Genomic DNA, 10194 nt, shown 5'->3' with positions numbered 1-10194 from the left:
TATGCATTAACGATCAACTGTATTTTGCCAGATGGACAAATGGAACTTGCCTAATTGCGTTCACAATCAGTCTTCGTTTTTTTAAAAAAAGGATGACCTTTTGTTAAGTCAATTTTAATTTCATACATTTATCTGCTATAGCGATGTTATTATAAGTAAAGCTATAGGACTTGCACCCATGTTAGGAAAAGTCCGTACAACTGCCTCTTAAAATAGGATTGGCTGTGTGGTCAGTAGTTTCTGAGGGCGGTGTGTTTTGAAGAGTGTTTGAAGAGTGCGGCCGTCACACCCAAGGTAAGGTTCAATTCCTTACTCGTGTAAAATGTGCTCATTTCCGAAGTCCCGCTGGTATTTCAGGAAAAGTGTCTGACAGAGTGTACAACCATACTCACTATTACATTCGAAGGGATTCTACACCACAGTTTTACTTTATACTATCCAGTCTTTTACATTCCCTCTCCTACCCACCTCTACCGGTCTTTTCACGGAGCCTAAACGCACACGGACCCACAAAAATGGGTTAACTCTCAGAAACATATCTAAGTTCACACTTTCTGGGACCGTCAAGATTCGGGTTAGAATTGATTAGTATCAACCCATGCTTGTCGAACGAAGCGACTAACTGGATCGGGTAGTCGGGCGCGCTGATTTGGTTGACCCACATCATCCTATTTCAGTTGCGAAGATTGATGCTCATGATGTTGATCACTGGTCCAGACTCGATTATCAATAGAACGCCGCCATACAGCTGGAATACTGCCGAATAAACCAAGAAACCACCAAACATGGTGAAACCCACGGATATGGTGTTGACAAAGCAAGTCATGACACATCGACAGTTAGGATCTTGATGACCAGCGGATCTTGACACGTCAACTCGACTCGTCAACTCGACACAACTCGACAACTGGTCTATCCGCACACAATATCACTCCACATGTGCGGCAAATATAAGAAACTGTCGTTCCCAATGGCTTATGTGTCATATTGTGTCATTGTGTGACATGTCACAAATCACAATTTGGAAAACAAAACATGTATTCTTCTAGTAGACGAGCCGCTCCTAGATACTGCTGAAGGGACATCGTGCTGTATGGCGGTTGTCATCCCAAAATGAAATCTGTTAATTTGGTCAGATTCTGATTTTAGTCAAATAGCCAATTTATTTATCACTCGATATAACTATAGCGAAGCGATGATAAGTGAGAATTTGTGAAGGGGGTGGACTTCTTGCTGGTTCAGAACACTAAATGATTTAACACACAAACAAACCATTCCCCATATAAGGAATTATGATTTATTAAAAACTCAAGATATTATCAGGACCTATTTATTCGCGGTCACTTTGTATAATACATATCCATGTGTATCGCTTTGACACATGTGGTATAAGGATATACAATCGACAGTGTTGGCCATAGAACAGATCAGAATATGCTTGCAATGGCACCATTCTCGTACTGGTCATCTGAAGGAGAGATACACGTGTTAAATTATGTTATTGCTTATCAGCCATACACAAAATTCAATACATACTGGACATAAACTTTAGACTGGCAGAAAATAAAGTGTAATTATAATTCCAGTTACTGCGGGAACAGCTTCATTGCCTGAAGAGACAGCAGACTTGTCGCGTTTAGTTACAAGGTGAATTTAGTCAAATTGGGGTGTGGGGTAGCCTAGTGGTTAAGGCGTTTTGCTTGTCACAACACCCGTGTTGAGTACACCGTGTGAAGCCCATTTCTTGTGTGCCCCGGTATTCCTGGGCTATTGCTAAAAGCGACTTAAACCATACACACTCATTATGCAGTCAAAAATAAAATATAAGTTACCAATCCAGAAATGATATCTGATCCTAATCCACTCACCAGACTTCCAGAATGGGTCCTTATAGTCTCCGTTAATGCGCGCTGGCTGATGGCGCATGCTGAATTAAAACACATGGACAATGTATGTATTATTAAAGTGATGGGAGTAAACAGCTTAGCTTATATCGAGCCAGTCTCCTGTCTGGGTCATGCAAAAATGTCATCTATTATTATTTAATTGTTGTACCAGACGTAACTCCCATTACAAGTGCTTTGATACTGAAATGACACACACTAGATTAGGACCGGCTCCTAACTTGACATAGACATAGATGTGACATAGACACATTAACGAAATAGACTGAAATGTATGGGCGGCAATGAAATACATACGGGTAGTCAATGCGTGGCTGTCTTTCGACCCTCTTTGGTTGGCTGTAAACATGAAAAAAAATGCGCATAAACACTATTTGCACGTCTCAGATTGAGGTTCACACGGTGGACGGAATGACTGGGTTTAAACGTAGCGCAAAGACATAACGCTGCTGTTTGGGTACAGTACAAACTGGAAATTTAACTTGGACTGCATATAATGTTAAATATTTCAATCCACTATATTTAATCACCACTTCGTCAAAGCCAGGATTATCTGTACCGGAACTGCTAGCCCTAAAAGGCAACTATCGGAATTGCCTGGGAAGGTTATGCGGGATAGGCTCGTATATCTGGTTGATACACATCACAGTATGGAGTTGAATAGTTTTGGTGTCAATCACTTGCTTGTCCAGTTCAAATTACGTTAAGATGTCAAACAGTTTGACAATAGCTGAGTAAGACGTTACAAACACACTGCGGTCATACTTTTAAAATATTCATTGGTTCAGGGCCATTACCAATCCATCCTACCTTGGTCTGAAACAGTCATCACATCCTCCTTCTTCGCTTAACGATGGACAGAATGAAGTACCCTTGCTTGCCCCGGCTGGCCCAGAAGGTGCCCCAAAACATGATCCCATGGTGCAGTAGCGGTAGAGAAAATAGAGCGCCGCCAACACCAGAAACAACAGAAGAAACATTAAGAAACAAAACAACACAATGTTTTCAGTGTAATCAAAGAACCCTGGTTTAGGTGTTGTGGTTGTTGTGGTCGGGGTTGTTGTAGGAGTAGAAGTGGTAGTAGTAGTTGTAGTTGTCGTAGTTGTAGTCTGAAAAGAGACGATGACCGTGCCCGTTGTCGACTTCACAGGACTACCGCCATCTTTTGCTTCAACATATACCAACTCACTCCTACCGGAATACGAGGCGTCGAACTCGTTGGCATAGATAACCTGTCCATTGCCAAGGACGGAGATGTAGTTGGAGAAAGAGCCGCCAGTCACGGAGAATGTAACGTCGTTGTTTGGTGACGTAAGATCAGCATCTGTAACGGTTATCCTTCCGATCGCCCCTACAGCTTGTCCTTGTGTAACGGTGAAGGCATTGACACTCGAGGCAAAAGATGGAGTGTTGTCGTTGACGTCTATAACGTTGATTTGGATCTGTGCAGTGCCTGTCGCCGCCTGGTCGTCAACGGCAGCTAGAGTGAGACGGACGCTGGTCGGCATTGCTGCCGTATCTACGTCGTAGTCTACATTAAAGGCCAGTTGTTTCTTTGCGTTGTCATACTGGAAGCGTTCGCTGTTGTTGCCAGGTAAAAGCTTGTAGTCAATGATGGTATCGCCTTCCGGATCCGACACTGTCAGTCCACTCAGATCACATGCACCAACACTTTGCTGAAGAGGAAATATTCCCAACTTTATGTGGATGCATCTCAAATGTTGGGAACATGATAAGTCTCTTTCACATTTTCATCTCTTTAGAGCAAATGTTCGATGGGGATAAATTGCAAACAAACAAGACAGGGGTATTCGATTGTGGTCTATTCCATACCTGTATCGTATTTGTTTCAGGGGGCGGTATGGTAGCCCAGATATTAAGGCGTTCGCTCGTCACGCTGTGTTGCCGGGTTCGATTCCCCACATGGGTACAATGTGTGAAGCCCGGTTTTGGTGTCCCCCCACCTCGTGATAACGCTGAAAGATTGCCAAATGTTGCGTAAAACCCAACTCACTCACTCCCTATTAGTTTCTGAGTGTTTCAGTGACGCGTTTCCGCAGTAATGGTTGTACGTTTCGGTTCAAATCCAGTTCTTAAAAGTATAATTGTATATGATTTTTCAATCGGTGTATGCATCACCAAATACATTAGTTCAAGACATTAAACACGTTAGTTCAAGACATTTTACGTAAACCGAGAGGTAACTATAACGCTCTCCAATGAAAGAACGAGAGATGTAGTCTAATTTCAGCCTCACCAAAAGCCATGATCTTAAGGTTAATGATATCATCACCAGATACCCAAACACTGATCAACTTAATTCAGGTGATTAAAATATGAAATTTCTTATGAATTAATAAGGTTGTCTCATCCATAATCAATGACTCTTTATACGTACATAATTTTCATTCATAATGCAGTAGTAAACTCGATCGTTGAATTCTGGTGGCTCGTTTACATTTAGTACGAATAGGTTTATATATCCGCCGACAGAGTCGAGGTAGCCGTCGTTGATGAGGCAGGAGATGTTGTAGTATGTTGTCGTCTCGAAGTCCAGTAGGCTGCCTTCTGTTGTCAGCGACGCCAGCTGTATCCGTTTAGCTGCAAGAATTACCATTTCACAGACAGTAACACAGGAGTTAGCCACCCCGAAGCCCAACCTCCCTACCCTTCGCACCTCCCATCCCCACCCCAAAAGCTTCCAACGCCCACACACCCCACCACACACGCACCAACACCCCTCTCCCCCTCCCCCTACAATATCATACATGTGTTATTGGCATCGTGCTGTATCACACATGTGGTTTTGCCATCATGCTGTATCATACATGTAGTGTTACCATGATGCTGAATGTTTCAAATATTATACTCCCACTATGCTATATTACAAATGTAATCATGTAATTCATGCTACATTGTATGTGTGGTATAAACATTAAAATGTGATATTACGATTATGCCTCATGACATATGTGCTTTTGCTGTGAAATATGATGAAGGAAATTATACGCACACCCAGTGAGATAGACAAATTTGTAGTTTTCGTTGTCTGGCGTGACGGAGCAGACAGGGGTCAAGGTCGCATAAAGGTCATAATCCACGTAGGAAATCGTGTAGATAGTAGACCCCCCAGACAGATCTTCATACACGGACACATTGGTAGGAAGATTTGTGAATACAGGGCGGGCGTTTAGATCTGTAAACAATATATTGACACCTCAGACAACTTACAAATACATATCAGGCATTTGCAACATGTCTGTGCTTCAGAAACCAAAATGCAAAATCATGTTATATCTGAGATGATAAGTGTATTGTAAACAAATGCTATATGGCGTTTTTTTTGCTTGTATTAGTCTGTCATACAAACCTTGAAGCAAATATATCCAAAAAAAGCCCACACAAGCCCAGAAAATGTGACAAGTCTAGATTTCCTTAGCTCTGTTAATAATGAAAGCATCAGGGCGCCATTTCATTATATTATTTCATTTTCACTATGAACTTTTCTTCAGTAAAATATGTTCATTTCAGAGACTAGTTGTTAGTCCATGTTTGTATATACATGTTATTGTTGCTGCATGGACATCGTAGTCATGAGTAAATCTACAAATACCTTCGAACTAGCATTATCTAATTCGCATTATCAGTAAGCATGTATGTACAGATACACAAAGAACTTACTTGTGAGTTGAACGGTGACGGTGAATGGACCAACGACGTTATGCCCGTCAGAGACGTTGACCTTTATTGCCACGACATCCACAACGGCCGTCCTGAGATCTTTCACGACTTTGATAATGCCGTCACCTGACAGAAGAGTGAGTGAGTGAGTGAGTGAATGAATAGGCAGTCACATGCAACCTCTTTTCGTGTTAATGTCTTGCACTGTGTCTATGCATTCTTTCACCAAAACAGGCTGCTGATCACATGGCAAGCAAAATAGACACTTAACATACGTACATATTAATGTTAGGAAAATGAACATTTACCTCTCTCTATTATCCTGTAACCTTATACCTGTAACAGGACATCTATGGGTAATATAACAGTGAGTGGATGAGTTTAGTTTTACGTCGCAAGTAGCATTATTCCAGCTATATGGCGGCGGTAAGTAAATAATCGAGGATTGACGTACCCTTGATGTCTGAATATAATAGAAGCGCGCTTAGCGAATCAGAAAACGGCATTCATGTGCGAGATAAATTAAATCTGTATATATTAGCAGTATATCTGTCCGTGACTGGTAAGTGGGGTTGTAACGACAATGCTTAACATAGGGGATTTAAGTGTGGCGTGTTTTTGTTCTGTTTTGCCTTTATTTGCCCAGCTCATAAATATGTATAGGACGTTGTCACCAGGCCAACGATGCGTAACCCATGTCGGTAAGTTGTGCACTCACTCTGTCCGATGTCGAAGTAATCCACCACGGGTTCGGTGCTCCAGATGTACGTGATGGGGTCTGACTCATTGTCTCTCACGTTGATGTCGTAGACAGTCCAGCCCACGCCCGTATCAACTTGAGCGTCGTATGTCAGAGTTACTGAGGACGGAAACAGTGATGAAGGTACAACACAAATAGATGAAGGACATCTTTAATGTGGAAAAATCAACATACGTCGCCGGCGGAATAGTGAACGGCATCTGCATATATCGTCAACAAGCTTCATCTGGGACTCACGTCGTAGACATATTATTTCGGGACTGAATCTTTGCCACATGTCATCGGCGTGGCAGTGAGCATGGTCTAGAATTTCGAAGCTCTTTTTGCACTACGATAGATGTAAGTTAATGGTATGTATGGCACTTACGACTATCTTAGCGCTAAGAGAGGTTCGAAAATCTAGGCCCTCCTACTGTACCACTTATCATGGGCAAAGCAATGAACTCAGTCTGCATTCTTGACACATATCGTACTCATAGGTGTTAAATGCATCTTGGACACATGCATAGAAGACACGGATGACATCATTTTCACATGCATATACAATCACCTGTCATAATATTCTTGTGTATATTATTCATTATATTTGCTCCAAGCATATCGTCTTGTGTTCTAGTGTTAAACATACCCCCAGGGCTGTCAAATACGAAGGGCGGCTGGTTTGGCTGCACATCAACTTCCAGTATCTTCGTAACGGTTGTCACTTCGTCAGTTGACGTACACTCAATGGTGATGTTGTAGGTACGTGCCACGTTGTAATCAAGGCCATCGGTGGCGTACCCGCCAACGTAATAGACGTGGAAGTCTGAAGTAGATAAACAAATGTATCTTAAAAGCACGGGTTGTCAGTTCATATCGATAAATGTTCCTCTAGTTCCATATCTACGTGCACCTACTGTTGTTAGCGTTTTTCGATAAAAACTACTTACGTCAGTGACGCTGAAAAACATTTCAACCCGTAAAGAATTAACGCCGCAAAGGTGAGGAAATAAGTTTAAGTTTTACGCCGTTTTTGTCACGATTCAAGCAATATCAAGGTGGAGGACACAGAAATGGGCTTCACACCTTGTATTCTTGTCCGGAATCAACCGCGGGTCTTGCGACTGGTGCGGGGATGCGAACGCTCTTACCGCTAGGCTACTAAAACAGGGGCTAGTTATCCTACTCTGCAATGTGTATCCATAGCATGTTACTTGTGTCATGGGCTACCTCTAAAAACATAAGCATACTATTCGACTTGTTCGACAACCCCTCACTGGCACTATTATGTAGAAGTCATGTATAACTACAGTAAACGAGATCGCCGCATTCATCCATATGTCATATTACATCACCAGCCACTGTATCCAGTGGTAACATCGCATCTGAGCAATTTAGTATATAAGTAATATATGCAGGAATACACAGTTGAAACGCACAGCAAACATTATACATTATGCAAGCTCTGTGGTTGAACAAGTCAAATGACATAAGTGACCTTACGCTTGAGACACACCTAGATTCCCGTACTTTCGCCACACACGGAACGGGCCACCTTGGGGATACATGGACTTGATGTTGCAGACTGGACACGTGCCGTCCCCACTGAGGGAGTCGGAACATCCAACGGTGGCAATGTCCACCTCAATCTGGTTGTCCTCGTGGATGTTGGTCACCTGGAAATCCGTCATCACTATAGGGGACGGGGTAGTAGCCTATGGTGAAAAGCAAATCTTAGAAGCATCATCACTTATGAAGGTTATGCTATGTTTGTTTGTTTGTTGTTTAACACCATATTTTGCGATTTTCCAACCATATCACGTCTTTCTGTAAATAATCATCGAGTCTCACCCAGACCAGTGACTGACATTATGAGCATCGATCTAAGAAGTAGGGATACATGTCGCTATGTCAGCGAGCATGGCTACCCGATCAAGTTAGTCGCCTCCTATGACGAACATTGGTTGCTGAAAACCGGATTTACATAGGTATGTTATGTTATGGCAATCCAACTAGATCGAGATGCCAGAAAATGATGTAGAAGCGACCCACTTAGAAAATTAACATCGTAGGCGCTGTAGAAAGTGTGAAAGTTGTTCACTGTTACTCTTTATTTCTGCGCAAATTCATGAAAATAAATTTGTTTCAATTGATACTTTAATGTATGAAATATTACAGAACAACTACGTGGTTTCATTGCTTTAGCAATAATATTAATGTTTATATACTGGACAAAATAAGTTCTAGGGATATTGGTATTTTAATGATTGATATTTCATCAGTGTCCCAATGAATAAATAAATCATTATTCATAATTTCAAAATTTACAAATACCCTTTACTATTTTGGTCCAGTATATTATACACTTACTGCCTTTGACCAGTGCTGTTCATGTGCAAGACATCATATTGTGACCCGAAAAATTCTTTTACATCTAAATTTTAAACATTTATAAACCTTCAATTAAAGTATGTCAACACTTAAATATCTAACAGAGAAAGTTGATTTATATGGGATCCGAAGGAAACTCGAATATTTTGAAACTAGCAAATTATACTTCGAAGTGTTTTCCCCTGTTCGTTATAAGATAGGTATCCAGTATGTCATGGGTGTCCTTAAACTCAAGGGACTATCGGGTATTCAGGTTCTGTGCAATCTCCTCCCAGTGGCTCTTTGCTTCTGTGTTAGTCAGTGGTATGTGCCGAAGATGTTCCATTAACACTAATAACAAAGTATACACTCGAAAAATTAGATTTGACGATACATTAGAAGGTAGAAAACATTTTGTGCAATACACTGAACCGAAGAACAAATGTGGTAGACAATCACTCAAAACATATCACCCTGCAATGACTATTTTGGATCGTTTCAATTGCAGCCTTGACCGGAAGTGGACAACCTGATAACCTGATAACCTGATAGCTATCTGTCAAACGGTATTCACTTACTTACGCCAGAAGCTGCATATCTGAGGGATGTCGTAAACACCCCTTAACTAAAGATTCGATTAAACAAATTTATTGCAGTGGCATCAATTATTAAATATTCATCATACTGTGACAAGGTATGTCAACAGATATCTACGTAAGAGACAATGTGCCTAAGTGTCAAGTTAACAACAGTTCACATAATACATCGATTTACATAACATCGACTGACATGATTATCAGTTTCCATAGACATCAATTTACAGATACACCTTGCATCAGTGTTTAGATACATGTCTTTTTTGTTATGTGACAATCAGTGGATTGTGTCGTCCACCCTCGATTTGTCGACACCGTACAATGGCGATACTGTTGAAACAAATGTACTATATATTGAACAACAAAAGAAAATCAAGTTTAAAAATAAATGAAACCTCATAAAAGTAAGCGTACATGCTTATGCCATTTATTTGAAGGCTTGAAAGAAAGTTGTGTCTTTTACTGTTCGGTATATACACTCATGATATAGTCACGAATGTACAATTGCAGGAATTTAGTATGAATGTGGAATAGGCTTTGTCGGTTCTGCTTTTGTGTGATAGAAAAGAATGAACTTACCCCATCACTAACTTGAACACATATCCAAAACAACACACAGCCAAAGAGCATCTGCTGAACCTGCCTAAATGAAGTCATCCTTCCTGAAGGTTCATTGTTCGAAATAGGAGATCATAGATCTATCTCTCTCATGCCGTTAGCATCAGCAAGCATTGGGCCAGTATAAAGAGTAAATGTTGCTAGAATATCGTTAACGTCATTTAACTATGGAACACTGAACAGGTATCAAGCATGAAATATTATAGTAATAAAGTCAGCATAGGCGAGGGTCTATTCGTTCGTCAGTCGTTATTTACACAACCTTTTCTCGTGAACGGGCCTGGCT

At 41.1% G+C, this 10194-nt stretch overlaps 1 protein-coding gene across 1 annotated transcript; it reads right to left on the bottom strand.

Moving 5' to 3' along the window:
• Positions 1–1427: 1427 nt before the first annotated feature.
• LOC137277004 (cadherin-related family member 1-like) lies at positions 1428–9968 on the bottom strand (the record flags this gene model as incomplete). The annotated part of the gene is made up of 12 exons (XM_067808663.1): positions 1428–1468; positions 1869–1927; positions 2202–2243; positions 2715–3580; positions 4303–4505; positions 4918–5100; positions 5586–5711; positions 6304–6444; positions 6974–7150; positions 7841–8039; positions 8689–8697; positions 9870–9968. Coding segments are annotated over 12 exons (2145 nt in total), but the record flags the coding sequence as incomplete, so codon positions are not given.
• Between the last annotated feature and the right edge of the window lie 226 nt (positions 9969–10194).

Source organism: Haliotis asinina, chromosome 3 (assembly GCF_037392515.1).
Source record: "Haliotis asinina isolate JCU_RB_2024 chromosome 3, JCU_Hal_asi_v2, whole genome shotgun sequence".
NCBI classification, from domain to species: Eukaryota; Metazoa; Mollusca; class Gastropoda; order Lepetellida; family Haliotidae; genus Haliotis; species Haliotis asinina.
Note: the sequence above shows the minus strand (reverse complement) of the source record. Positions and strands in the feature narration are given on the sequence as shown.